A 27,859-nucleotide genomic window follows, 5' to 3' on the forward strand; every position below is an offset into this window, starting at 1 on the left:
GCTCTGGGCAGGGGGAGGGCTGTACTCCGTAGTAGCTTGGGGGCGCTCTGGGCAAATGGGTGTACTCTTTGGTTGGCGAGGGAAGGGGCGGAGCGCTCGCTGGTCTGGGGGGGGGGGGCGGCGCTCTAGGCAGGGGGTGGAGCGCACTCGGTGGTGGCGGACGGGGCTGCGCTTAGTGCGGGACGGGACGGAGCCGCGATGGAGAAGCCGCGGCGGGCGGTGGTGGTGACGGGTACGGGGGGGGCATCCCCAGGGGGATAGGGGAGGAGGACTGGGCAGGAGAGGGGGCGTGAGGGGGGTAAATGAGGCGGGGGTCAATGGGTGACCCCATCTCTGAGGTGAGGGAGGGGTTAAGTGGGGAGGGGGAGGTGGGGGACCCCTTCCTTGGGCTGAGGGAGATGGAGAACCCCTGCCTTGGGGTGAGGGAAGGGGTAAGTAGGGCTGGGATGGGGGTAAATGGGGAGGAGGAGGTGGGGGACCCCTTCCTTGGGGTGAGAGAGGGGTCAAGTGGGGCTGGGATGGGGGTAAATGGGGAGGAGGAGGTGGGGGACCCCTTCCTTGGGGTGAGAGAGGGGTCAAGTGGGGCTGGGAGGGGGTAAATGGGGTGGAGGAGGTGGGGAACCCCTTCTCCAAGGTGAGGGAGGGCTGCATGGCCAGGAGCTTGGGGGGTCTGTCCCCTCGGGGGGGCTGAGGGGGTGCTCCCTGTGTGGGGTGATGGAGAGCTGTAGGCTGGTGGTGGTGGGGGGTGTCTGTTTTCAATGTGGGGCAATGGGGGGGCTGTCGTGTGTGTGGGATGTTCCATATGTGGGGTGTTGGGGGGCTGATAAGCCCTGGGGATGGGGGAAAGCATCTCGAGGGGCTTTGGGGAGCAGGGGGCTGCAGTGGGGGGGGTTGGTATCAAGATCTGTGTTGCGTGCTTTTTGGCGAGGGGCTTTGCAGCTGCTTTCCTTACGCTTGGCCGGGCAAGGGGGGGCTTGGGGATCCCCTTCTTTCATCCCTGACTCTCCCCAAAGGTTTGTTGCCTGTAGGGAGAAGGGAGCTGAAACTCCCCAGGAGCGGGAGAAGCATTTGGGGCGCAGGTTAGGGGGGGACATTTGCTTGTGACCGCCCCATCCCGCACCATCAAGGTGTCCATGGTGTTACCGAAATCGCCCACGCAGCGCGGCAGAAGAATAAGCAAGGGAATGAAAGGCCCCGGCGTCGCGGGCGAGAGCTTGTCAGGCTCCTTTCCGCGGGGTACAAAGGCCGAGCGGGTTGATTTGTGGGGCAGGCAGCCTGTGACAAATGGGGAACTCGCGGGAACCATTCAGGTCCCCCCCCACCCCAGCAGCTGAAGTCGAGGCCGGTTGAATAGCGAGTGCCGGAGCGAGGGGTTCGTTGTCATCGAGGCACTGGAGCGGTTTTAATTGGAGGCAAGTGGCTTTGCAGAGAGCGGTTACGGAGAGTGGAGAAGCAGGTGGTGGATTCTGGCATTCCTAACGCTGTATCCCTCGTGGAGTGGCTGCTCTGGGCAGTGACTAAACAGAAAAGCGGTGTCAGTGAATGCTCTGCTGCTCGCAGTGCTTCTCCTCCCTCTTTTCCCCCTGTTTTCAGGGAAGTCTGCTTCTAAAATCCAGTGGTTGTCGTGTCCTGTCTGCCTGTATTGATAATGTCATCGATGTCACGCAGCGTCATCATGTTTCCATTCAATGCTCTCGCTCAGGATAAGTTATTTGTGTGCCATTTCTGTTTTAGAACTCTTTAAGGAGCTAATCCCGTAAAGCTTGTTAGGATTCACTGCTAACGAGCCTTGGAGGGCCTGGCTGGGGCTGTGGAGGAACCCCTGGACATGCTCGGTGGAGTTTGATGACGCTGACAAAGTTGCTTATCTTCCCCAGAAGTGATAATATGAGGGATCTGTGCAGATGAGTCCGAGGAGGCTTTGGAGGAAAGGGGCTACGTTACGTGTGTGGGCACCTGTTGGGATATCAGCCTTCCAGTGGCAGAAGTGGTTAAAATAGGTGTATTTTAATTCTTTTTTTTTTTTTTAAGGCTCTTATGGTTTCTTTAGGGTTGAAATAGGATTTAGAGGAGGTTCGGGTTAGACATCAGGAGAAATTCTTTCACTGAAAGGTTCTCGGGCACTGGCAGAGGCTGCCCAGAGAGGTGGTGGAGTCCCCGTCCCTGGAGGGATTTAAAAAACAGGCAGAAGAAGTGCTCAGGGATGGTTCAGCAGTGGACAGGTAGGGTTGGACTTGGTGATCTCAAAGGTCTTTTCCAACCAAGCGATTCTGTGAAGCCTGGCAGAGCGCGATGGTTTGTTTCCAGAGCCTGCAGGATATCCCTGACTTGCAGAGGTGTCAGAAAAGAGATTTGATGATTGGACTTGTTTGCCCGTAGATCATCCCGGTCACATCGAGCTCTGCTCGGGGGACGCACACCCACTCTGATTTTGTGGGAACCTCTGGGAGATTTACTTTGAGGATCTATTGCCACGGGTTGGATTGCGAGAAACCCATCAGCGTGGATATGCCCGCGCCGTGCAAATCCCTTCTGCCTGCCGTGTGCCGTGCAACCTCAGAGTTGCTGCTAATAGCGCATAGAGCATTTCCATTAACGAGTCATCCAATCTTGGTAGTCGCTCTCCGGTCCTCTCCCGAGTTAGACACAATTTATGTCCCCTAATTGCATTAGGCTCACAGGGTACCTCTGACATTTTAAATTAGCGCCTATTGACGCTGCGCCCGGATAAATGGCCTAACCTTTGTGTGCTGGCTCAGGGAAAGATGTTATGGATTACTAGTTAACTCTTTAAGTTATTCATTAGGAAATTCAGACCTGGGGAGTGAGTATTTTTGATAACGCTGTTGTAACCTTTGCTGCTGGGTGTGGGTGGGTTGTCAGCGGCGTTCCGTTTGGAAGGAATGGAGATCTGGATGAAGACCTGAGCAGAGAGGAAGCACTCAAGGCAAACTCGTCTGCAGTTGTGGAAGCATCTGCTGTGGGCTAAAACAATCAGGAAGAGAAAATCCAATAATGCTTCTCATTCTGTGACATCGGTCAACTTAGCTGCTAATAACAAGCTTTTCTGACCTGGTCAGAAAGGGAGAAATGTGGTTGGGTGGTGTCAGTTGGGGAAAGAGTTTCTCTAAGGCATGCTGTGGTTTGTCTTCATGGTAAAAAGTGTTCAGGACAACTGTTCCTGTCCGCATCTCTTATTTGGTACTTGTATGCCTGGAGGTGCTCAAGGCCAGGCTGGATGGGGCTTGGAGCAACTGGATCCAGCAGGAGGTGTCCCTGCCCATGGCAGGGGATGGGACTCAATGGGCTTTTAAGTACCTTCTGATGCAAACCATTACATGATTCTATGATAAATAAGGATTGGGCATTAGAAGTTGGTTTTCTTTCTGGATATATGGACCGAGAAAGCTCAGACCTCTTCACAATTTTCAGTTCAGTCCAACCTGTAAGGATGACTTCACCACTGTGGATTTTTCCTTCTCTTCCAGGGTTTGGCCCGTTTGGAGAGCACGCTGTTAATGCCAGTTGGATTGCGGTTCAGGTAACACTACAACTTCGTTCCTAACGAGTTAAAGGAGAGCTGTGCTCATAACGTATCCGTACAGATTTTAGTTTGCAGCTCTTTTATAACTTGCCTTCCCAGTTTATCTTCCAAGACCAGCTCGCTCCAGGCATCCCGGTGCTCATCTGGGTAATGATTTATTCGCTTCTTAGACAATCTCTTAGCTGGTAGAATTTAAAGAAACTGAGTTAATCTAGCACAGACAGTAAGGAATTCGTGTGCTAATGGCCTGGGTTGGAACAATGTTTAGTGGGACAGGGAGCCTGGAATCTTCCTCTGCCCTAAAGAATTCAAAATAAACAAACAACCCAACCCAGAGGAATTGTTGTGTTTCTCTCTCAGCTGTGTCTGAGAGCTGGTTAACCTTTGAGCCGAGTCTCATCCATAATGGGACTTCCATCCCATAGTCCTGTGAAGTCAGGCATCCTGCAGCGCTGGCTGGTGCAGCTCTGAGTGTCAGGACTCTGAACCCACAGCAAAGCAGCCGCTTTGCCACAATCGCTCCTCTCCCCACGGTTCCCTCTGCAGCTGCTGGGAGGCACTGGGGGGACTGGGCAGCGTTCGTAGCCTGGATCCAGCCTCCCCTCTCCGCCGGGAAGGGGCAGCGAGGGTTGCTTGACCAACGGAGATGGAACTGGCTGGAGACAGGAGCGATTGTGGAGGATTGTTGCTCCAGCAGGTCATACGTGCTTTAACAAATCAAGTATATGCCACTTGTAGCTGCGCGTCCATGTGATCCTCTTCATCTGTGTAACACCGACAGATCCACCAACGAGGCAGGAAGGCCCTGGCCCAGGTTGTCCAGAGCAGTGGTGGCTGCCCCATCCCTGGAGGGGTTCCAGGCCAGGTTGGATGGGGCTTGGAGCCCCTGATCCCGTGGGAGGTGTCCCTGCCCATGGCAGGGGGTGGGACTGCATGGGCTTTGAGGTCCCTTCCAACCCAAACCATTCCATGGTTCTATGAAGAAGAAATCCAAACTCAGGAATTAAGGCTGCTTGGTGTAAAAACATCAGTGAGGGACAGTGCTGCCACATTATCCCCCTTCTTCCTAATTTGTCACTTCTGGATGTGATTTATGACAAAGCTCCTGGGAATTCCAGGGCACCTTTTAGCACAGTTGCCCAGGGAATTAAATCTATTTTTCTCCCCAACACATCTCTCTTCCCTTCAGAGCTGAGATTAATATCTTCTTTAGAATGCTTTTAAATTAAATCACAAACTCTAATCAATTACAGCCGACTAATGTCCAGATGTCTAATGTGTTGGGTGGTAGGAGAAGATGAAACCTTTGCCTCCGAGAGCCCTTTGGAAAGGAATACATTTAGAAAGGAATATATCTGAGTTAGGATTTGCTCAGCTTAAGTTTAGGGAAAAAAATGCAAGCTGGGGAGGGTGCGGAAGGCAGCTGAGATTTAGCAGTGAGGCCATTTGATTTGGTTTGTTCTTCCTCGTGCAATGCCAGTTATTGTAAACAAGCTACTTCTATTCCAGAGGAGACAGACAAAAGGGCATTGTGCTTCTGGGGCAGGAAGAGCGGTGGGTGTTTGCTTGCAAATACGAACCTGATGGCTAATTCCTATCAAGAGGAATGGTGTGTCGTTCCTTCCGCTCGAGGCACCGGTGGCTGCTCGGCTCTGTGGCTGATGGATGAAGTAATCACCCGCATTTTAAAGATGTTTTATGGACTCGGGGCTGTTTTGAGAGTGCAAAACTGCAGTTGGTGGTGTGGGATCACTCGGACCCCACCTTCGTCCATGCTAACGGTACGCGTGGGCTGCGAACCGCAAACACAAGCGTTGAGGCAGCGGGGAGGATTTGCCTTTCCTTCTTCCCCCGTCTCAGCCCTGAGAGGCCCAAACAAAAAGGAACAGCATGTCTTTGAGCACATGCGAGTTGGGCATTGTGCGAGTTTCAGACAGGGGACTTCATGGAGCGGAGTGGACACAAAGGCGTGTCTGAGTTTCTGAATCCCAGACGGTGTGATCTGCATTTTAATAGCAGAAAAATCAATTAAACAATCTCTCTAAATCCTGCCTAGCTTTAGGGCTAAGCTAGTTCGGGTTTATTACAGCTTTTATTATCCTGTATCCCAAGGATAAAATTCTCTGCTTTTCTTTCCAGTCCTCTTTTTGGGTTTATTTGGCTGCTTACACGGAACAGGGATGCGGTGCGGCTTTTCCCACTGTGGATTTCTAGGATAGCTGAGTGTTTCTGGAAGCTGGGCGCCTCTTACATGTAGTTACTGTACAGGTACCTTAGGTAGCGGCGGTACCAATCAAATAACACAAGGATGAAATGTTTGGAGACTTCCAATAAATTGAGATTTATGGGAAGAGGGGAGAGATTTCCCATAAATTCAGAGAATGACTTCTTTCTGCTTGCTTTTCCGAGGCTTACAGTGAAAATGTTCCGTCTTAATGTAGACTTGCTCTTCTGTGTTTGCATCTTTTTAACTGGAGGAATTTTTCCAGCTGGTACTTTGGCTGGGGAAGAACCTTCCTTTCAAGAAGCTGTTGCTGAAGCAGCCGCTCTGTTGGGTGCCTGAAACGGGCTCTCTGGGTGCTGTTTCAACCTCCTCGGTGGGACTGAGGTGCAGACGCAGGTGAGCCCCGTGAGCTGCGAATCCGATGAGCCTTCATCCCCCCCAAAGCGCTTCTGGCTGAGCCGGGGGAGGAGAGAGGTCAGAGCGCGTTCTGACATTGCGAAGGACAATTGCTGTCAGGGTGTCTAGACAGACCTGATAAGGATATTAGAGGCGCACAAAGAGGAGCATTGTCGAGGGGGTCAGGGAATCGGTCAGATGTGTTCGTTTTGCTGTGTTTGTCAGGTAGACAAGGCCGTGGGTAATAAGTTGTCTGTGGGCCAATGGACATCTTTATCACTGAATGGGAGCGTGCGGGCGCCGTGTTTGGTTAAAGAAAGCTGTGGGTTTGTAAAGCTAAGGTTTAACGCGCTGGCGTTTGGGGAAGGTAGCTGTCACTGGGGCGGTGCGGCTCACACGGATCAAGGTTTCCTACTTACTCTGGGTGCTCATTCTGAGCAGCCGGTAAAACTTCCCGCCATCAAATCCATCTCGAGGAGCTGTTTCACGCTCTTTAGAAAAGTGATGATGAATTCCTACCAATTAACGCAGCAGAGATCTTCCTAAAGAGACTTGTGCTTGAATACTCTCATTTGTAAACTCCTTACTTTATTAAGGCACCACATAAACCAGCATTTGGGAGGCAGAGTTGTGTAAAGAAGATGTGATGAAACATCACTTAGCATCCATCTCTGGTAATGAACGTCTGTGTGTGCCAGACGCTAATCAATACAGTGAGCCCTTAATATCAGACTCGCCCTTGGAGCCAGGGTAAGTGATTTATCATGGTTGTTGCTCATATCTGCTGGTCCGTGAAAGTCTTACTCTTGCCTTTGCGGCGTGTTTTAGTTATCCTCAATCGCATTACACTCCGTGGTCTGTCTCCACAAGTGTGAAAGGGTTTTTTTTTCTCAGTAAAGAAACAACTCGTGCTGATAATGACAGAAGAAAGGGTGCTAAGACACTGCTCAGGTGACGTAGAGGAGGTATGCTTGTCTTGGGGGTGTCGAAAAACCTCAGCGTGTCCTCTCCTTTCAGCTGTCTTTAATTTGGAAGGATTTTAAACCGAGGAAAATGCAAGATTTGAAACTGAGGGAACTTCATTGAAAACAGCTAATCTGCACTTTGTAGCCTGAAGTTTCTGCCCCTCTACTCTCATGAGACCCCACCTGGAGCTCTGCCTTCGGCTCTGGAGTTCTCAGCGCAGGAAGGACATGGAGCTGTTGGAACGAGTCCAGAGGAGGCCCCGGAGATGATCCGAGGGCTGGAGAACCTCCTGTATGAGGCCAGGGTGAGAGTTGGGGTTGTTCAGCCTGGAGAAAAGAAGGCTCTGGGGAGACCTTAGAGCAGCTTCCAGTGCTGAAAGGGGCTCCAGGAAAGCTGAGGAGGGGCTTTTGATCAGGGAGTGCAGGGAGAGGACGAGGGGTGATGGTTTTAGACCGAAAGAGGGGAGATTGAGATAAGGTATCAGGAAGAAGTGTTTTCCTGTGAGGTTGGAGGGGCCCTAGCACAGCTTGCCCAGAGAAGCCGTGTCTGACACTGGTGTTTTAAAAAGCCTGAAGGAAATTGGCTGTGTTTATTGCCTGGATATTTGGGATGTTTTCAAGGCATGGCTTTAGTTAACGTTACAGCAGGAGAAATCATTCACTGCGTTAGTTGAAGCACCACAATGGTAACAGCTCACATTGCAGAATGAGGGACATCATATGAGGTACAGATAGAGCTAACGGGCTGCTTTGTATTCCAGATTCTGCCAAAATGGAAGTAAGACAAATACATTGAGGAGCGTATGCCACTGTTGCTCCAGTTTCTCACATGAGGAGCGTTCGCAGCGTTTGTGAAGGCTCTCGGATGCAGAATCACAGCCTGGCAGGGCTGTCACCCAACCTCAAGAGCTCTTTGTCTGGGAACAAATGGGAATTTGCTCTCTGGGCCAGCAGTCCTGAGAGGGGACAGATCAGTCGATGAATATAATCCTGTCAATTCTACTTTCTCTACCAATACCCAACTCTTTCAAGAGGCAAATATAACTTTATACTTCTGTGAATAATGCAGCCGGCCTTTCTCTTGAGCGTGGGTGCTGCTGATCACTGTTGTCAGTTAAATGCTGATTGCTTTGCTGTACACACATCAGAGCAAAACTAACGGTCCTGTGGCTGAGAACGGTTAACGCAGGTGGAGAGATGCCTTTCTTCTCCCCAATATGTTTTTTTTACAGTGCTGTTTACAAGGTTCCACAGCCTGTTGCATGCTGGTGTTAGTCCTTCACAGCAGACTCTGCTAATAAACTTTTCTCTGCCTAGCTTGTGTCTGACCATCCTGGTTTTGTTTCCTTATGTTCTCAGGAGTTGGAGAAGCTGGGGCTGCGAGATGATGTGGATCTGCACGTCTATGAGGTCCCAGTTGAATATCAGACAGTGCAAAGGCTCATTCCTGCACTATGGAAAAAGCACAGCCCACAAGTGAGTGAGTAAAGGGAGAAGGAAAAAAGACAGAGCGAGTGGTTGGAATCTGTCATTCGTACTGCAACGAGCGTAACACGAAGTCCCGATTTCAGTGTGTGTTCAGTCTCTCGCTAGATCTTTTCCTCTTTCATCGTGAGAATGTGTGAATTTGTAGAATTTTATAGCTCGGAACAGAGTGCTCCAATTAACGAGAGCAGCCGGTGTGAAGAGGCCGCTGCGCAGGGCTGTCTAGACAGCTCGCGGTTAGGCTGTGCCACCTGGGCTGTTCCAGCGCTGCACTCAGCTGGGAACACCCCAGCGTTCGTTTTCACCCCGACTACATCTCTCAATTTAGGCCAGGAGGGGGTGAAACAAGAATTCTGTACTGGACCCACGAATTCATTCATAAAATGACTCGTTACTGTGATATTCGTTCAAGAATTCCTGTGCAACTCCATGAGTCTGTAAGTGAGAGTAGAGGGCTGTGGTTTCCCACCGTTTGGAGTTTGGTTGGACCTAACTTGTTTCTTTTCCCTTGTAGCTGGTGGTTCATGTGGGTGTTTCAGGCATGGCCACAACGGTAACTCTGGAGAAGTGTGGCCATAACGTAGGTTATAAAGGTTTGGACAACTGCCGGTTCTGCCCTGGCTCTCAGTGCTGCGTAGAAGGTGGCCCAGAATGCATCGATTCCATTATTGACATGGACACGGTGTGCAAGAGAGTCTCGGCGCTGGGACTGGATGTCACCGTCACCATCTCCAAGGATGCCGGCAGGTATGAGATACCGGTGGTCGATGAGGAAAACAGACTCGCACTGCGTGTTCCCTTCATGCTCAGCTCACAAGGCCCATACAACTCACATGCTTTTCGTTTCTTACAGGGCTGGCAATAGTATCTGTTTTCCAGTTATCACCCAGTCTTTGAGGGAAGAGAGAGATCTTCGCATTTCATTATCCTAGATCTGATTAAAAGAAAAATCAGAAAGCTGGGGAGGGGCTCTGGATCAGGGGTTGCAGGGGAAGGGCGAGGGGGGAAGATTTTCAGCTGGGAGAGAGGAGATTGAGATGAGATCTTAGGAAGAAATGTTTTCCTGTGAGAGTGCGAAGGCCCCGTGTCTCTTATTTGGTACTTGGTTTCCTGGAGGTGTTCAAGGCCGGGTTGGATGGGGCTTGGAGTGACTGGATGCATTGGGAGGTGTCCCTACCCATGGCAGGGGGTGGAATTGGATGGGCTTTGAGGTCCCTTGCAACGCAAACCATTCTGTGATTAAAGCAATCCCACAGACTCACACTACGTGCCTTTCTATTCCCCTCTTTATTGCAGGATTCTGCTGCATTGCTTAACGACAAAAACTACAGTTTATCCTCTCCTGCAGTTTACACGCTGTATTTGTCACTTGTTGCTACATGAGTTCTATCCCTGTGTTTCAGATACCTCTGTGACTTCACTTACTACACTTCCCTGTACCAGAGCCGCGGCAGGTCGGCTTTCGTTCATGTGCCTCCGCTGGGAAAACCGTACACGGCAGAACAGCTGGGTCGGGCGCTACAGGCTATCATCGAGGAAATGCTGGATGTTTTGGAGCATTCTGAAGACAAAATCAATTGTCAGCATGAACACTGAAAGTGGGCAGATGGTATCCTAGTGTTGCACTTCCAAAATTTCCTCTGCTACTGGGGAAAAAGGTCTGGAATGTACAGACCCAGAATTGGAGACTTCAACAAGGAAAATTCCACTTCTAGAAATTGACATTTTTTTTTTTGTCCGATGTGTGCGTTTCAGCCTAGGCAACAAAGGATTCAAAACCTCTTCTCTAAACCACCTGCAACCACTCGTTTCTGACGTGACTGAAGTGTATGCTGTGCTTTCCAGAGCTCGTCTGTCAGCCGGTGACAGCTACTGACCGGTCTCGTACAGCACGGATGGAAAATTTCTCATCTGCACTTGCTGTTCAGGTGCAGGGAATTGATAACCCCGTCTTCTAATGACTGGTTCTTAAGTTGAAAGGTTTGCTTTCCTTTTGGTTTGGTTTTTTTGGCCCAAGTTATAGGATTTTATATGTCAAAGTACAACTGGAAAGAGTTGGGCTGGTGGGGGGTTGTCTGTTGTAAAACAGCATGTGGTGGAGACAAAGAGTCTCCAAAATCGGTTTGCTGAGATGGAAAATTATTTTAGGCGCTGATTTCTCATCCCACGTTGTCCAAATGTTCATCGGGTCCTCTGGAATGTCCTGGTTAACCGGTAGCTGTGGATAGAAGGGATGTGCTTTGGCTTCCTTTTGTTGTAGAGCAGGAGAGCTGTTTCGTACACGTAACGAGTCTAACTTGCGCCAAACATCTCCAAATGCCCTTTTTTATCACGCTCTCGAGGCCACCTTCCTCACTCAAGTCAACCATATACCTCCTGTACAAAACACGTTGTTCCTGTGTGTACAAAGAAAATCGGTGGCGGTTAAATAGCTTTGCTAAAGGCCACTTTCTCCGCAGGAGATCTTTATCCTAGACTCTTGGTGCTAGCTGCTATTTTTAAGGTGAAGGCTGAGTAATTTATAACTTCCTTAGTTATAAATTTTCATTCTTGTTAAAGGTTAGAAGAGTAATGTTTAACTGAAATTCAGAGTTGCCTCCTTGATTTATTACAGGCATAAATATGCGACTGCACGGGGTAGAAGATATTCTGCCAAATCAGATCTAAAATCTTATTCCCACTGTAAACCAGAGGCGATTATTTGAAAACTAGGAATTCTACTTCAATTTGAGTATTCCGGGCTGTTTTAGTGTCTCCCAATGGGAGGGCACCAAGTGCTGGTTCTCATGTGAGCTTTCCCTAGAATTAGTTTGGGGAAGTGTCCATAGAGGTTCTAAGCGGGACTGTAGCAGTGGTTGACACTTGTCACGTGTGTGCATTTGCTTCCAAATGACAAGACTCCAGCACAAAATGGATGACGTTACAGCGGGAACAGGCACAAAATTGATCATCGATGACCAGTAGGTCTTGTTGAGAGGCCACTTAAATGAAGAGGTCTGTGATTTGATTCTAATACTTCTGCAAATATATATATATATATATATATAAAGCAGCAATTTGAAACGTTTTAAAATACCATTATTTTACTTTTTCAAATGATGGATGATTCTGCTATTGTATCTCTCAGTGAGAGCTGCCCTTAACGTCCTGTTTTGCAGTAGAAGTTTAGTGACCAAGGCAACACCACTTCTCCTCATGACTCTGGAGAGAGGATGAAGACTTCTGCCATTGTGATAACTCTGCGAAAGGGACCTGTGTGTGAAGACGTTTGGACAGACTGCTTTCCCGAGGGAATTCCTGCTGTGTTTGCTAGACAGGCTTTCCCGATCACAAGAGTTTTGCCTTCAAAGTAAATACCCTCTCTTGGATTCAGATCCGAAGTAGCACTTGTCAGATTGTCCGCAGGCAGGCAGACTTTCTGATCGGTAATTTATTATATTTAATATTTTGTTTAAATATTCGCGGTTTGACGCGTTTTTTGCAGATAGTCGAGCTGCTTATCTTGTAGGTTTGTTCCTTTATCTGGTAGGAAGGTTTTGTTGTCGGTATATTGTAGCTGCTGAATTTTTAAATGAGGAGTAATTCCTGTATTCTGCTAAGTTCGGTTAAGTGATTTTCAGTAATGCTATTTAATTTACGTGTAATGTAGTTGGAAATAAAACAGGAGTGGAAGATGAAAACAGTTCAGTGAGGCGATAACAAGACGATGACCATGGAATCGGAGCGGCTGTAGAAAGGGCTGGTTGGAGCAGCGGTGCCCGTGGGTGGAAGGTGTGGAGGCAGGTCGCTGGCTGTGCTCTGTTAGCGATGAACGGCTCTAAGCGCCGCAGGTCCAGTCTGTCCGTGTCTACCGAACGTTTCTGTTTTCTCTGAGCAGCCCTAGAGATCCCCCTGGGTGTGGCTGAGGAGGAGTATCTCCAAACCCATCATGGTGGAAGGCAGGGAGTGGTCCATCCAGCCTGCGGCCGTGTCCTGCTGGACACCGATCCACGTTCTCCTTGGACCCAGTTGGCTGCTCACGGGGGAATCCTTAAGCCGATTCCCGTGCCCGCTGTTTGTCCGAGGACTGCAGCGGTTGATGTGTCAAAATCTCATTTTTGGAAATAACTGTGCTCTGAACGTGGCTTTGAGCTGCGCGTCTCCTCGTTATCTGTTTTTGTGAAGCTTCCGGGCGATCGCTTGCTTAGAAAACATAATTTATTTTATAATCTTTTGGGGTTTTTTTTTTGAGAATTAGTCCTCAGAGGCTGTGTTTGTAAAGGCTGCCTTGGTGGTAGAGAGATTTGTATAGCGAAACGTTTAAAAAATGGCATTTAACTAATTTTATTTAATCTGACCTAAATTAAATACTTCTGTGTTTTCGAAAGCTGTCAGTTAAATTCATTAATTGGTAATGCCTTTCCCTATGGGTGCATATTTGCTTGGAAAGATGACGTTAAAATGATGCAGAGCTTCAAAGATCTGATGTTTTGTGTAATGCTTCCTCTCTGCTTTCTCATCCAGATCATCAATAAATAGGATTTGCTAATTTGCACTGACTGGGAGACCTGGTGCCAACCTCAAAACGTTTCCTGCTAGGAGTAAGCGTAGGAAGTTCAGGTTCAGTGTTAATTACTGTGCCTGCAATTAATACGATGTAAAAGCTGGTAGCATTTTAGAATCCTTTGACTGCAAAATCCTCTCTGGGGATCCGCTTTGTGGAGAAACGGGGGTGAGGGTGTTTTGTGCGGAAGAGAGAATTAGGGAGGTTCCACCGTATCGGGTCTGCTGTCGTTTTATCTGCTTGCCAACAGCTTGGAGTAGGAGCTGGGTGGCGAGCTGGCAGGGTTTGTTGGTGACAATTTAATTGTTTCGGTTATTAAATGCTGCGGAGGGTTTTGAGGAAATCCAGGTACTCGTAAACTCCTTCATGGTGGTTGTGACATCTGGAGGTACTCTCCTGTGGATTGAACTGCCTTGTGAAACAGCAAAAAGAAAAGGTGGGCTTGAAAAGCTTCTTGACCTTAAAGATTCACAGGAGGCTTGGTGATCCTCATGGATCCCTTCAAACTCAAGACCTTCCATGATGTGGTTGAAGGTAACACCCATTGATAGAAGCTCTTTGTGGTTTTTTTGGAAGCTTATGGAAAGGATGCTCAAATCCCTAAGATCCCGTGGAGCAGTTCACGCTTACCTGGAGGATTCCCCAACCTGGTGGCTTCCTCCTAAACGTGGGGGTAGTGGGAAAGGATGAAAAGGTCATGAAGATGGTGGGAGGTGTTGAGTGTGGTTGTGACATGGGACTGCAGCCAAGAACTGTTGAGCTTCAAGAGTCCAGGAGGGGCCTGACCGAGGGCGTTTGGAAGTTTAAGACTTCAGGAACGGCAACCGGTTGCTCTGCTTTCACCCCAGAGAGGAGAGAGGTTCAAAGGTGTCCGGGTTAAATCTGAGATCAATGCTTCCTGGCTGACTCCTTGCAAGAATTGAGTGTTTTGCATGCGACATCGCGTTGTAAAGCGTAGCCTGATGCGTTGGGTAGGAAATACGGGCTCATTGAACCAGGGCTTGTCTCTATCTCGGTAGGGTCTGTGCTGTAGTGAGCCAGTTAGGAACCTGTGCCATCTGTATGCGTGTACGCAGACGGCCACACGTAGATGTAGCGTTCTAGCTCCAGTGTCTCTCGCTCTTCTGCCGGTTGTGCAGGCAATAATTAACCTTCCAGTGCCTCAGTCAGCTGGCAAAGGAGATTATTCAGGGCCACTGTCACACAGTGCCAGGCGTGGAATAAAAGCCCAGGAGCTTCCAGGCCTCGCAAAGGGGCAGCGCAGACCCCCAGGGCTGGTATTTTTCTTAATGAAAAAGCTAAAAAAGTCATAATGCAGTGAAATTTCTTCTAATACTCAAATAATCTTCACTTGGTTGAGTGATGAACCGTTGGTCTTGCATGCAGGCTCTTTGGAAATGTGAAAAAAAAAAAGGAATTGCAGGAGGTGGAGCGTCTTAAAACCAAAAATGGGAAACAATTGATTTGGTAATTCCTCGCTAACACGCGAGGTAGTGCCGGCCTAAAGCAGCGGTTCTGGGCTGACCGTGGTGTTTCAAGGTTTAAGTTGCGGTGAATTGTGCGTCGTTTAACTTGGAGAGTGTTTCTGACTCTCCAGCCGCACAGCTGGTGCTCGGACACCAGTGCTGGTGTTTGAGAGCTGACTGGAACCGGCGCGTTTAGATGTAGGGACTCCACTTCACGTGCTTTTTAATTATGATTTCCAGGCCTCATCTCACAGCGCAGGTTATAAACTTGTCGGCAATTAGTTTGTATGTACTTTCACAAAGTAACTGCCTTCCTATCCTCTCCTTTCCTTACTTTAATCTGTATCCGATGATATTTTAATGAGAAAAGTCAGAGTTGTGAAGGCTTTCTTTCCGACTTCCTCTGTTGGCTTGGGTAAAATACCCCTGGTTGATACTATAAGTAGATGGATTTGTTATTTTTGCACCAGAATCCCTAATGTTTTGCAGTATAAAGTGCACTTTTTCTTAAAAGCTTGTATTCCTGTCTGATTTGTGTCTTCCGTGATGGGAGTGAGATTCTGCCAAACCTCCAAAGCTGAGAGTTTTGTCAGTTCTTCAATGTGTTAAGTGAAACCTGAGATCCGCTTCTGCTCCGTCTATTTTTAAGATGAAATAGAGAAGAAAATGCTTCCCCGTAGATAGGAATTAAGTCTAGGAAATGAAACTACACACTGCCCTTAGGTAAAACTCTGTGCTACTTAAATACACCTTCAGGTTTTCTATTGCACCAGCTTCTTGAATTGCCAATGTTTACTTTGATTAAATAGGGAGTGCCTTGTCCTGTGCTGGGCTCACTTTGGGAAAGCGGAGTGGGGGCGATGGGGCCAGATGAGCCGTTTGCACATCGTGGGGGTAGAAAGACTGGGCTTTCGGCACTGGGGGAAACTGCTGGACTTGTTCAGCGTCCCCTTTATCCAAGGATGCTCTTCAGAAACTGCTCTGGATTGAGTTCTCAAGGTTTTCTGACACACGCTTGGACCTGACAGACGGTAAAACAGAGGGTTTGCCACTTTGCTGTCGCTCTCGGTTGGCTTGGCCAAATCTGTGAAGGTTATTCCTTCTCTTCTTTAAGGTTACGTGTTTTGTTCGGGCTCTGTTGTGCATGTTACAGCATCACCCAGCCTGTCGGGTCCCCCGTCCGTTAACCGTGGTGAAATAACCAGTTTGTCTGTCTGGGTGTCTCAGGAGACGCCAAGCTCCTGCCTACCAGGACTCTTGGAGCTGCAATTCTCAATCTGTCGGGGCTTCTGTTTTTCTCAGTGTGTTCTTGCAGTGCCTTGTAAAACCAAACAATCTCGCGCGTCACAAAAGGGCTGTGTAATAAAGAACCGGTAACAAACCTTCAGCTTGCGATCGCTAGACTGGACTTTGTAACTGAGAATTCAACTGATGTTTCAAGGTAAATAAAGAGTTTAACTCGCACTCTTGGTGTTCTTTAACAAGTCACTTTTAAAGATGTCTTTTGTAGGGGAGCGGTTTCGCACCGGCGAGCACAGACTGACCAGATAACTGCCGTTTGGGGTTCACACCATTCCCTAAGCGCCTGCTGGTGGTGGAGATGTGCCCTGGGCTGCGGGGATGCTCTGCTGTCTCTCAGCATGGGAGCAGATGCTCTTGGGGCTCCTTCTCTTAGACCTCAGCCCTTGGGTGTTTGTGTTGTGTAATTCAGAACAGTATTTGGCAGTTTGATCTTAACGTTTTCTACCATGTAGCTGCGTTTCTTTTCTCTCTTATGTTCTTTCTTCTTACCTTGAGGTAACTTTTGCAGCCCCAGCCTAGACCTCGTAGCTGAGCAGAGGAGCAGCCGCCCTTACGAATGGAAGTGATTGTGCTAAACTTGTTCAGCATTACCGGTGTTGAGGCATTGACGCCCAGGATCGCATCCTTCCCCTGATCCGATGAAGACTCCTCAAAACGTGCAGCAGCAAGGTTGGTTCCTGAGAGCCTGTGATCCTGAAAGCTTTGGGGAGGAAAAAACTATGAAATGGCTTCTTTGTGAGTTTAAGACTTAACCATTGCACTCTGAGCTGGGTAATTCTGGCAGACAGCAGTAAAAAGATGATTGATAATCCACCTTGTGTGTTTCTTGTGCCAAAAATGCCAATTCTACTCAGATTTTGGTTTTCATTATTTTTATTCATAACGAAAGGCTGACAGCGGCTCTACCTGGGTCTTGGAGAGCAGAGTTCGGAGCCCCGCTCTTCCAGTGACTGGAGTTGCTTCCCTGCATCCGAAGCTGGAATTGGAACAAGGCTGACTCTGGCTCATGTTGAGCTTCTCATCCACCAGCACCTCCGAGTCCGTTTCAGGGCCGCTCCCAATCCATGCAACCTGGCTTTGGCTGAGGACAGCCTTATGTTTGCTGCTCCTCTGTTCCTGCTGCCACTGGTCCTGACTGGGAGCAAACTGGGGCGACGAGGAGGGTTGGTGCCACCAGATGGTGCTGCCCGACAGTTGGAACACGCACGGCTTCAACCCAGCGTCAGATCTGGACAGCCTGAAGGTGCAACACCTCAACAGCTTCAGCTCTGTCCCAGGGGCTTCTTGTGGTCCTGACTTTCACCACCTCGCACCGGCGCTGAGCACCCACAGCCCAGAAAGGCAACCAGATCCTGGGCTGCGTCCAGAGCGGTGGGACCAGCAGGGTCAGGATTCTGCCTCTGCTCTGCTCCGGTGACATCTCACCTGGAGCTCTGCATCCAGCTCTGGAGTCCTCAGCCCGAGAAGGACTTGGAGCTGTTGGAGTGAGTCTAGAAGAGGGTCATGGAGGTGATCTGAGGGCTGGGGCACCTCATGTACGAGGACAGGCTGAGAGTTGGGGTTGTTCAGCCTGGAGAAGAGAAGGCTCCCAGGAGACCTTAGAGCAGCTTCCAGTGCTGAAAGGGGCTCCAGGAAAGCTGGGGAGGGGCTCTGGATCAGGGACTGCAGGAGCAGGACGAGAGGGAACAGTTTTGAGCTGAAAGAGGGGAGACTGAGATGAGATCTTAGGCAGAAATGTTTTGCTGTGAGGGTGAGGAGCTCCTGGCCCAGGGTGCCCAGAGCAGTGGTGGCTGCCCCATCCCTGGAGGGGTTCCAGGCCAGGTTGGATGGGGCTTGGAGCCCCTGATCCAGTGGGAGGTGTCCCTGTCCATGGCAGGGGGTGGCACTGGATGGGCTTTGAGGTCCATTCCAACCCAAACCATTCCAGGATTCTGTGACTTCTGATATTGCAGAGATGAGAGGAAATGAGGCAACACTGCTGGAGGAACATCATCGGGTCCTGCAGCACAAGTGGTGATTGCACCAAGGGTGTTGGTGAATGGTCTTGTGAGTCCGCATGATTTGTGACTGCAGAGGGGATCAGAAGGGAACCGTTCACAGTTCTTTTGAAATATCTGCATTTTCTGTCTCTTTTTCTGTCCTAACCCTGGGAGTGTGTTTTCCTCAAGCTGCTGTGGTGAGCTTGCCGAGTTCGCCAGCCTCGTCTTCAGAGATGGCGCATTCTGGTTTTCTCTTGCTTTTATTACACTTGCTGAGATCCAGCGAGCGCCGGACACCGGGGCGGTTTGAGATCTTCCAAGCGTGAATCAGCTCACGTGCTCCCTGGAGAGGACACGGTCTCTCACCCTAATGCAATCACTCTTGTTTTAATTCACTTTATAAGGCGATAAGCTTTTCCTGCGAGGCGGTGTTTTCAGAGTGATGTCATGCCGTTGGGTAATCCATGTGCCGATGAGGTCGTTTTGCAACCAGAACCCTCCGGAGGGATAGATCGAAGGTTTCAGTTGTCGGTGGCGATGAAGCTCATCGCAGAGCATCCCGCTTGGGTTCCTTGGCTGTAGACCCAGAGAGCTGAGAGGAGATCTCTGGTGGACTGGCTCCTCGTAGATCTTTACTTCTTTCTTGGAACAGCCCGCTCTGTTCCCCCTCGTTTCTTCCTCCCCCACTCCTCAAGCCCTCCAAACCCTTCATAAACGAGGTGGGATTTTTGGGCAGCGTCCATCTGGCAGGCTGCTCGCTCTCTGCGTTTTCCCGGCTTGCAAATCAAAGCTGACCTCAAGCGAAGGTGCCGCGGAGCCCACCCTCTCGTGCAGCCGCTGCTGAAGGGCTCCCCAGAGCTCCCCGCAGAAACTCACAGCTGCGGATCTGGTGCAGGGGAATGGCTGGAATTTCCTGCCGGCTCCGCGCAGCGCTTGCTGCTGTCGGTGGAAACATGTACAGGCAAGTCCCAGGTCAGGGTTCGCTGCCTCTTGCACCCAAACGGGGGCCGAACAGGCTCCCGGAGCAGGGCAGAATTCCCAGTATGCTGTTCCCACACAAGGGATGATGCTCTGGCTGAGCGTTTCCGCATGCCGAGACGTATCAGCTATGCTTTTCCTTCCCTGCTGCTCGGAGGTGCCTCATCGGCTGGATCCAGCGCTTCAGGAGGTACAAACGGACATTAACGCCTTCCTCTGCGATGGGCTGGGGTGCTCTTGTCCGCTTCCCAACTGGCATCACGGCTCAGCCCTGAGGTGGTGGATGCTTCGGTGCGGGAGCCACGTGCCCTGTGTACGCAGCCCTTCCCCGAGTCACGCTTCAGTGACTAATGCCCTCCTGACGGGCACGGAATCCTGCTCGGTGCCCAGTTCACAAAAGCATCCATCTCTTTCTAGTGGAGGTTGGGCTGAGAGCAACCTCGCCTGATCCTTCAGCTGCTTTCATTCTCTTACCTCATCCAAAATTGTGCTTTACGCGTAAAAAAACCACCCAGAATCGTCAAATCCTGTGGTTTTAAGGAGTTTTCTGTGCTGCCCTTCCTTTGTAGCATCTCTTGGGCTTTGCTCGGTACCAGAGATGCTGCTCTGGGATGAGCCTAGGTTGGATTTGGTTTCCTGGATCTATTCCCCTTCTCTGCTCTGTTTAGGAAAGGTTTTTGGAGGAAGGATGTAGCGCTTGTCTGGGTCGCTCTGGAGCCTGCACGAGGGCAGGTCCCCGGCTAAAGGCACAGCTTTCAGCTCTCCCCCTGCTGCTCCCCTGTGCTTCACTTCTGCGCTCAGCGTCACCTTCGAGAGGGAGCGCAATGGTCCCCAACTCTGGGGGCACCTGCGGGGTCTACGCTGAAGCTGGATGTGAATCATAGAACAGTTTGGGTTGGAAGGGACCTCAAAGCCCATCCATTCCCACCCCTGCCATGGGCAGGGACACCTCCCACTGGATCAGGGGCTCCAAGCCCCATCCAACCTGGCCTGGAACCCCTCCAGGGATGAGGCAGCCACAGCTTCCCTGGGCAACCTGGGCCAGGGCCTCCCCACTCTCATAGGGAAGAAATTCCTCCTTATGTCCAGTCTAACTCTGCCCCTCTCCAGTTTACACCCATTGCCCCTCATCCTGTCACCACAAACCTTTGTGAACAGCCCCTCCTCAGCTTTCCTGGAGCCCCTTCAGGTACTGGAAGGTCACTCTAAGGTCTCCTGGGAGCCTTCTCCTCTCCAGGCTGAACAACCCCAACTCTCTCAGCCTGTCCTCGTACAGGAGGTTCTCCAGCCCTCGGATCATCTTTGTAGCCTCCTCTGGACCCGTTCCAACAGCTCCATCTCCTTCTTATGTTGAGGATTCCAGAACTGGACCCAACCCTCCAGCTGAGGTCTCCCCAGAGAGGAGCAGAGGGGCAGAATCCCCTCACTCAACAGTTAAGGGCTGTTCCAGCACATCGGAGGGGTGAGACGTTCCACTTCGGAACAGAAAGAGGCTCATGTGGTGGAAAAGCTTCTTTCTAAAGCTGCTTCTCGATAACCATCTCTTCTACTCTGCCCAGGCCGAGCTTGTTGCCTGCTCCTCGGGCGGGTGATGCTCTTGAGCCCTTAAACCATATTTCTGAAGGGGAAATCCCATCTATGAGGTGCAAAGCATCCGGACCGGAGCACAGCCCTTACCCCTGCGCGTCGATCGGTCCGTCTGGGGAGCCCATTCCAGGAGAGACGCCCCTTGCCAGCGGAGAACCTTCCTCGTGCCGAAAGCCCCGCAGTAAGGAAGGCGTTTGGGGAGGCGACCGAGGGGGTCTCAAGTAAGAAATGCATTTTTGGCAGCCGGATTAGAGCAACGTCCAGTGCTACCCAGCCGAGGCGGCGAGGAATTCGAGTTAATCATTGACCGCGGGTGCAGTCGAGGCCGAAATGGCTTTGCCCAAGGGGAGCAGAAGCTCATTTTTGGTAGATGCTGTAATCCTGCAGCAAAGGGAAAAAAACGTGACTCCCATCGCGATGGGGCAAACAAAAACCTGTGTTTTGCCCATCTGACCCATCCTGGCTGTCTTTTATTTAGAAACGGCTAAAGGTCAAGACAGTGTCCACTCTGCCGACTCATGATGACGATGTCCAGTGCTGAGAAAACACAGGATGAGTCTTCCCAAACATCCCATGCTGGCAGGAGAGGGAGAGCCTTTCTCTCCCACCGCTCTGCACCCATTTCCAGACCTGGAACGAGGACGGATGGAGCAAACCTGGTCCGTGATTTGACTGAGGTTGGCTGTGTTCTTCACCTGCACCAAGGGTTTCCTTATCCTGAGTTACTCCTGGAAGGGCTGGAGCTGCCTCCAGCCAACAGCTTCCCTAGGGACCAACCCAAAGGGCTGTTTGGAGCTTCACGTGGTGGCAGCAGATACGGGAAGCTGAGCTGCTCTTCCCTTCTTATCCCTTGGCTGAAAAATAGGCCACGGGAAAGCGTTAGCTGCCTCGCTGCCATGGTTTGCAGGAAATATCCCCCCTCCGGCGACCAATGTGTTCAACCTGAGTGTTTTCAGGGAGCGCGTGAGGTGCTGAGGAGCAATCCCATCCGATGTCATTTGTCTTGCAGAGGGGTGCTCTGGATGGGAGGGGTTCCAGGCCAGGCTGGATGGGCTTTGAGCCCCCTGATCCAGTGGGAGGTGTCCCTGCCCTTGCTGGAGAGTGGAACTTGGATGGGCTTGGAGTTCATTTCCAACCTGAACCATCCCATGGTTCTGTGGGAGGATGCTGTAACCTCACTCTGTTGTCCCGGGGCTGATGCATGCCCGTTCTCGAGGGCTCTGGCTTTCTTTGGAGGCTCTCGGTACCTTTTTGGGAGCTCAAGAGCCATAAGGAACCGACAGCCCTAAAATCCGCAGGGCAGCACTTCCCCTCTTGCCGCTTGTGGGTAACGAGCGCTGCAAAAATAACGAGTTCCTGCAAGCACAGGGGGGAAGTTTTACACTTTTCAGGGACTCAAAGCCCTTTGGATCCCCCTCTCTGACCTTGTCCCCATCAGCTCGGCGCGCTGGGCTGTGGGGAAGCAACGAGCTGGGGGGGCAACAGACCCCGAGGTGCTGTGGAGCCCCACTTGCATGTGGGGTCAGTTTTGGGGCTCAGCCCGCGGTCCTGCACGGCACCGAGGGTTTCTCCAGTCCTGCTCCAAGCCCTGCTTGAGTTGGGCCAAGCTCAGGGCTGCAGCCGGCTTGCGTTTCACGGGGAAGTGACTAATGTTCACGTTCCCCTTCCCGTTTCTTTTGGTGTTTGGTCTCAGCGTTTGCAGCGCGGCTCCTTTCCCCGGTGCTGGCTCAGCTCCAGCCGTGGGCGACTCTGAGGAAGGCTCAGGATGGCAGCAAGCACCCTGTGTGCCGCTCTGTGCTCCCCACCTCTTCTCTGGAGATGGAGAGAAGCTGAGAAGATCATTGAGATCTTTCCAACCTCAGCAATGCTCGCTCTGAGCTTTCCCTAGACTTTCCAGCAGCCTCTCCAGCCCTCGGCCTCCACGTGATGCTTTAATCACGCAGAGCGCAGCTTTCTCTCCCGCTCACAGCATGTGGAGGAGCATCAGCATCAGCTCCTCCTCAGCCCTCGAGGTCACGGAGTCTCCAGCCGACAGCAACCCCATGGCCAAGCGCTCCAGATCCGCGCTGGGTGGGCGAGAGCTGTGCTGGGATTGCCCTTTGCCGAGGGATGCACGGAGGATGCGTTCACCGGAGAGGGACCTGCATCCCGCTGGGTGGAGGCGTCGGATAAACCCGGCTTTCCGGTGCAAAAAAATGATGTGCGATTGGCCCAGAGGAAATATGGGATGCTGTTTGGATCGCCTACAGTCACCTCTTGTAGGCTGGTGAGGACAAGCCGGGACATTTCATCACAGGTCACTCAGCACCCGCAGCTGCTGCTCTTGCAGTCCGTGTTTTATGGCCGTGGTTCGGCTGTAAATCTCCGACTTCCACGGCCAATGCCTTCTGAGGGGAAAACATCCGGCTTCGGCAAACTTTGATGCTCTCCGAGCACGAGCCACCATGCGTCACTCGTGAATGGGGCTCATACCACGGTTAGAAAATTCATTGCAAAAGCAGAGCTTCAGGATCAGGGTTTTTGCCCGGTCTTGGCCAAGGGATGGGCGATGCCGCTGGGTCAGGGCCTCCTCCTGCACCCGGACACATTGCATGGCTCCTATTCAGCTTTGGTCAAGTGTGTTTGGCACCTCGGTGCCTGTTGGGGACCTGGAGGTGCTCAGGGTGGAGGTGGTTCTGCCCTGGGGGGGTTATTGGGAGGTTTGTGGTCTTCCTGGGGCGATGCTCCCTCTCCATTCTTCCTTGAACCGGCGGGGCTGATGGGTTACAATCCCCTCAGCTCATAAAGTCCTCAGGAGAGGGCATCGTCAACAGGTTTGGTGCTCCCGGGAACTCCCTACGGAACCCACGGCTCCAGCAGGAATGGAAGCACCAGCGGAGGAGCCAGGGCCTGGACCAGCTCCGTGCAGGGAGATGTTCTAGGGGGGACTTACCCAAACACGTTCCCTGCCCGACTGCCGGAGGGACGGGTGATGAGGCACCCGCAGACGGAGCGCAGCTCCACGTGGGATGGAGCGCTTGAGATAAACCTGGCCCTGAGCTTTCCCCAGGGTTTCTTTCCAAGCTGGAGGCTCTGTGTGTCATGAAATGGTGTGAGGTCTCCGGGTGGGTTCCTCCTGCCCCTCTCCATCCATCGCTCTGCAAGGACGGATCCGGAGCGGGGCAGAGGAGCCGGCGCTGGGCGATCCCCTCCGCGTGACGCTGCTGGTGCCAACAAACTTCTCCGTTCATGGATAACCAGCCCTAAATCATGGGATTACTGCAGGCACGTTCATCCAGGGCTGGGAGCGACCAGGCGCTTGGCTCAACCTCAGGAGATCTGGGAACGGCCTCGCCTGCCCTGGCTGGCGCTGGGGGAATCCTGTCCATTGTCTTATTTAACCAAGGATTTCTCATCCCTCTGCTCATGCGTTGGGTCAAAGCATCCCTTAGGGAAACTGAGGGACGGATGGTCTCATCGCAGCCTCACTGGTTTGCTCCCACCAGGGCTTCTCTCTTCCCCAGCACGCGAGGAGCCCCGCTCCGGCAGGATGTTTCCAACTGCACGTGGCTCTGCTGGATCCCTGCCACCACCACGTGCCCGGCTTCATCCTGACCCAGGGATGACGCAACCCCGGCCACTGTTGCTTCAGGAGGGACCGGACCCAGGACAAAGCCATCCCCGGCTGCGCGGAGGAGCCCGTGCCGCGAGCTGGGCTGCGGAGTCATCAAACGGTTTGGTAGGAGAAGGTCCAACTCTGGTCCACTCCTTTCTCCACTCGCGTAACCAGAATGAGCCGGGCTGCATGTTCACCCCATCCCTGCTCCGCTTCTGCTTTGGAAGGGATGCAGGGAACGGGCTGCACGCCTGGATCAGCAGCGCGGGATAACGGGGACCGGTGCAAGGCAAAGGATGGAGAAGGTGGATGAGGATGCAGGGATGGACAAACTGCCCCGCGGCGCGGCCGGCGGCGCTCACCTGCCTCTACAGCATCCTCTCTCCATCACCCTCTGCCTCTCCTGAGCCCACCGGCCGCCACCTGCAGCCACTGATGGGGCAGCAGAGATGAGGGGGATCCCCTAACCATGAGGATCCACAAGGAAAACGGGAAGTGGAAGGGGAAACGCTTGTGTCTGGGAAGAAGGATCACACGATTTTCACCTCCTCAGTTCCATCACCTGACTCCAGCGCTGACAGAGCTCCCGTGCAAAATCCCAGGCGGAGAGGAGCGATTCCTGCTGGCTGTTTACTCCAGCAGCGTCACAGCCTGGGACAGGGAGGGAGGACGGAGGGCGGGCAAAGTTCGTCTCTTATAAAGTCAGCTCTGGTCCCCTCCATTCATTCCCCCTTGGCAGCATCGTCGCGAGCCGCGCGTCCACCCTTTGCGCCAGGGGTTTTGCTGACAAATCCGCTCGAGATCACCGGCCGCTTGCGCGATGCCGGGAGCGCTGAAGGATGCCGGGACCACCTTCACCTGCCTCCAGCTCCTGCTGCTTCTCGGCGGTGCCGAGCCGAGGCCCCACGCGTGGGGTGAGGAGAGGCTGCAGCTGGACGCCGTCAAAAAGGGGATCCTGGAGCGGCTGGGGATGGCGGCTCCCCCGGTCATCCGGCACCCGCTGGACCACAAGAGCATCAAACGGGCGCAGCGGCTCTACCAGCAGAAAGTGGCTGAGCTGATGGGCAACCGGAGCCGGGAGGAGGTGGGAGTCGCGCCCGGGACGAGGCATCTGCATCGCCTCACCCCCACAGGTAAGTGGTTCGTGGCTCTGCGGGCATCCTGCGAGCATCGTCTCTGCGGACACAGGCATGCGTGTGTCCCGTGTCCCCGTGCTGTGTCCCCATCATCTCCCTGCCATGTCCCCATGCTGTGTCCCCATCATGTCCCTGTTCCGTGTCCCTGTGCCGTGTCCATGTGCTCTGTCCCCATCATCTCCCTGCCGCGTCCCCGTGCCATGTCCCCATCATGTCCCTGTTCTGTGTCCCTGTTCCATGTCCATGTGCTCTGTTCCCATCATCTCCCTGCCGCGTCCCCGTGCCGTGTCCCCATCATGTCCCTGTTCTGTGTCCCTGCTGTGTCCCTCTGCTGTATCCCTGCCATGTCCCCACCATGTCCATGTTCTGCGTCCCCGTACCACATCCCTGCCGTGTCCCCACCGTGCCCATACCCAGGCATGCCAACCCTCCTGCTCGGGGCATGACCGGGCATGACTCGGGGTGGCCGTGGCCATCCTTACCTAAGCTGCTCCCCTTGTCCCAGCGTTGAGGAGGAGCCACGGCTTTAAGCCGTTTCAATTAAAAATAAAACCATAAAACCCCTTTAAATTTGGGGTGAAAATTTTCACCAGCGTTGGCATTCGAGCACTGGGGGCAAACGGAGGGGAGGTGGGGAGGTGCCATCCCTCCAGCCCCGGTTTGGGGTTTTCATCCAGATTTGGGGTGGTTTAAGGAAATATCCAACTCCTGCTGCTTGGGATGGGGGAAACTGAGGCATGGGGTGGGGGAGCACCCCAACGGGTCTCAGGGCACCTGCGGTGACACGAGGTGTCTCCAGCGGGGGCTCCCTGGGGATGGTGGATCCTGGGTGGTCCAGGGAGGAGGGTGAGGGTCTCCCCAGCCTTGGCATCCCTGGGGGTTGGGTGATGGGCGTTTCGGATGGGCTCGCGGGGTGCATCGCTGGCTCTTACCTCGGTTGTCCTCTCTGTCCCCACAGTGCTGCGCCAGCCGGATCTCCCACAGGGACACCAGGACCCCCAGGGACACCAGGACCCCCCCAGTCCCTACCGTTACCACCTCCTCCTCTCCCGCACCGAAGCTTTCCACCAGCAGCTCCAGGTGGTGCAGGCAGAGCTGAAGCTCTTTAAGCAGTCGCTGGAATCCCCCGGAATGTCCCTCCTCAACACCTCGGTGCCCTCTCGGGTCAGCATCTACACTCTGCGGGGGGCTGATGGGACCCCCCAGTTCCTGCGTAGCCAAGAGCTGGACCACAACGCCCCAAGCATGGACCTCACAGCCGCCGTCCGGCCCTGGGCTGCCGGCCCCGAGGACACGCTACGCCTTGAGCTGGCCTTCACAACCGATGTCTCAGCCTTGATGGCCACCTCGGGAGGTGAGACCCTGGTGCTGGAGGTGGAAACCCATGAGACCACGGGACGCGGGGCCAGGAGAGCCCGGGGGCTGGAGGAAGAATGTGGGAAGAGCGATGGGAAGTGTTGCCTCAAGTCTCTCAAGGTCTCCTTCCAGGACATCGGCTGGTCAGACTGGGTCATCGCCCCGCACAGCTACTACATGAGGTTCTGCGAAGGTTCCTGTCCCCATAACTACAAGCCGGCCAGCATGCACGCCCAGATCAAAGCCCGCATGCACTCCCTCTCCAAAGCCACTCCAGCGCCCTGCTGCGTCCCTGCCGGCTACGACCCCATGGTGCTGATGCACTACGACGGCGAGGGCAGGCTGGTCTCCACGCTCTTCGAGGACATGCTGGTCACCAGGTGCCACTGTGCCTGATGGCATCACCTCGGCACCCACTGCCGAGCAGACCGGGCAGGTCCTGCCCACCTCCCGGCAGCTCCAGCACCCCAGAAACCAGACTATAAATTGGAGAGGGGCAGGTGTTGGACTAGATCCGAGGAAATTCTTCACCATGAGGGTGGGGAGGCCCTGGCCAAGGTTGCCCAGAGCAGTGGTGGCTGCCCCATCCCTGGAGGGGTTCCAGGTCAGGTTGGATGGGCTTTGGAGCCCCTGAGCCAGTGGGAGGTGTCCCTGCCCATGGCAGGGTCTTGGAATTAGATGATGTTTAATGCCCCTTCCAACTCAAACCATTCTATAATTCTATAACTCCGTGACATCAAATGCCTCCCCGGGCTCCGCTCTCCAGCTCAGCCCCGAGGTCTGCGGTTGTCAATCCACCTCCCCAGGGCCACAATAACTTATTCCCCCCTCTCTCTTCCCTTATTTAAACCCATGTTTTATTGGGGCAGTGGGTCCTTCCCACCCGGGAGAGCCCAAAGTGGCCTGGGTGGCTCTATTCCTGGGTGATCGCAGCTCATCCCACGTCCGAGCACCATCTCCTCTTTGCTTACAGACTTTTTTTTATACGACTCTCTTATTTATTGCTAACTTATTGTATTTTATAGCAAAACGCCTTTTCGGGAAAGGGTTTGGATTGTGTTTTGGGTTTTGGTTTTTTGTGTGTGTATTTGTATTTTATATATTTCTATAAAACAGAGATAAGAATGTAAATGAATAAAGTGATGGGAAGGGGGATGCTGGCTGTTCCTCCTGCACAGTTCGGGTCTTTGATGGCACAGGATGAGCAGGGACTGAAGCCCCACAGAGGTCACCTTCAGCCTGGGCTGCTGCGGCTTGGACCCTCAGCCCCTTCTCCACAGGCTGGAGCCGGATCCACATGGAT

At 52.5% G+C, this 27,859-nt stretch overlaps 2 protein-coding genes across 2 annotated transcripts; both read left to right on the top strand.

Annotated features, from left to right (window-relative positions):
- Window positions 1-129: 129 nt before the first annotated feature.
- Window positions 130-16,686, top strand: PGPEP1 (pyroglutamyl-peptidase I). Its single transcript, XM_054050341.1, has 5 exons — window positions 130-232; window positions 3,489-3,541; window positions 8,489-8,605; window positions 9,129-9,361; window positions 10,018-16,686. Exons 1-5 carry the CDS (start codon window positions 199-201, stop codon window positions 10,208-10,210), a joined length of 630 nt encoding a protein of 209 aa, XP_053906316.1. The 5' UTR covers window positions 130-198; the 3' UTR covers window positions 10,211-16,686.
- Window positions 16,687-24,465: 7,779 nt separating this feature from the next.
- Window positions 24,466-27,615, top strand: GDF15 (growth differentiation factor 15). Its single transcript, XM_009568363.2, has 2 exons — window positions 24,466-25,197; window positions 26,159-27,615. Exons 1-2 carry the CDS (start codon window positions 24,885-24,887, stop codon window positions 26,950-26,952), a joined length of 1,107 nt encoding a protein of 368 aa, XP_009566658.2. The 5' UTR covers window positions 24,466-24,884; the 3' UTR covers window positions 26,953-27,615.
- The last annotated feature ends 244 nt before the right edge of the window (window positions 27,616-27,859 follow it).

The sequence above is a fragment of the Cuculus canorus genome, chromosome 27 (assembly GCF_017976375.1).
Source record: "Cuculus canorus isolate bCucCan1 chromosome 27, bCucCan1.pri, whole genome shotgun sequence".
NCBI classification, from domain to species: domain Eukaryota; kingdom Metazoa; phylum Chordata; class Aves; order Cuculiformes; family Cuculidae; genus Cuculus; species Cuculus canorus.

What these genes read in the sequence shown, in the direction of transcription:
- GDF15 (XM_009568363.2), top strand. Translation starts at nt 24,885, where the DNA reads ATGCCGGGAGCGCTGAAGGATGCCGGGACCACCTTCACCTGCCTCCAG. An exon ending in GCATCGCCTCACCCCCACAG is followed by an intron (nt 25,198 to 26,158) that starts GTAAGTGGTTCG and finishes CTGTCCCCACAG; the next exon opens with TGCTGCGCCAGCCGGATCTC.
- PGPEP1 (XM_054050341.1), top strand. Translation starts at nt 199, where the DNA reads ATGGAGAAGCCGCGGCGGGCGGTGGTGGTGACGG. An exon ending in GCGGGCGGTGGTGGTGACGG is followed by an intron (nt 233 to 3,488) that starts GTACGGGGGGGG and finishes CTTCTCTTCCAG; the next exon opens with GGTTTGGCCCGTTTGGAGAG. An exon ending in ATCTCCAAGGATGCCGGCAG is followed by an intron (nt 9,362 to 10,017) that starts GTATGAGATACC and finishes CCTGTGTTTCAG; the next exon opens with ATACCTCTGTGACTTCACTT.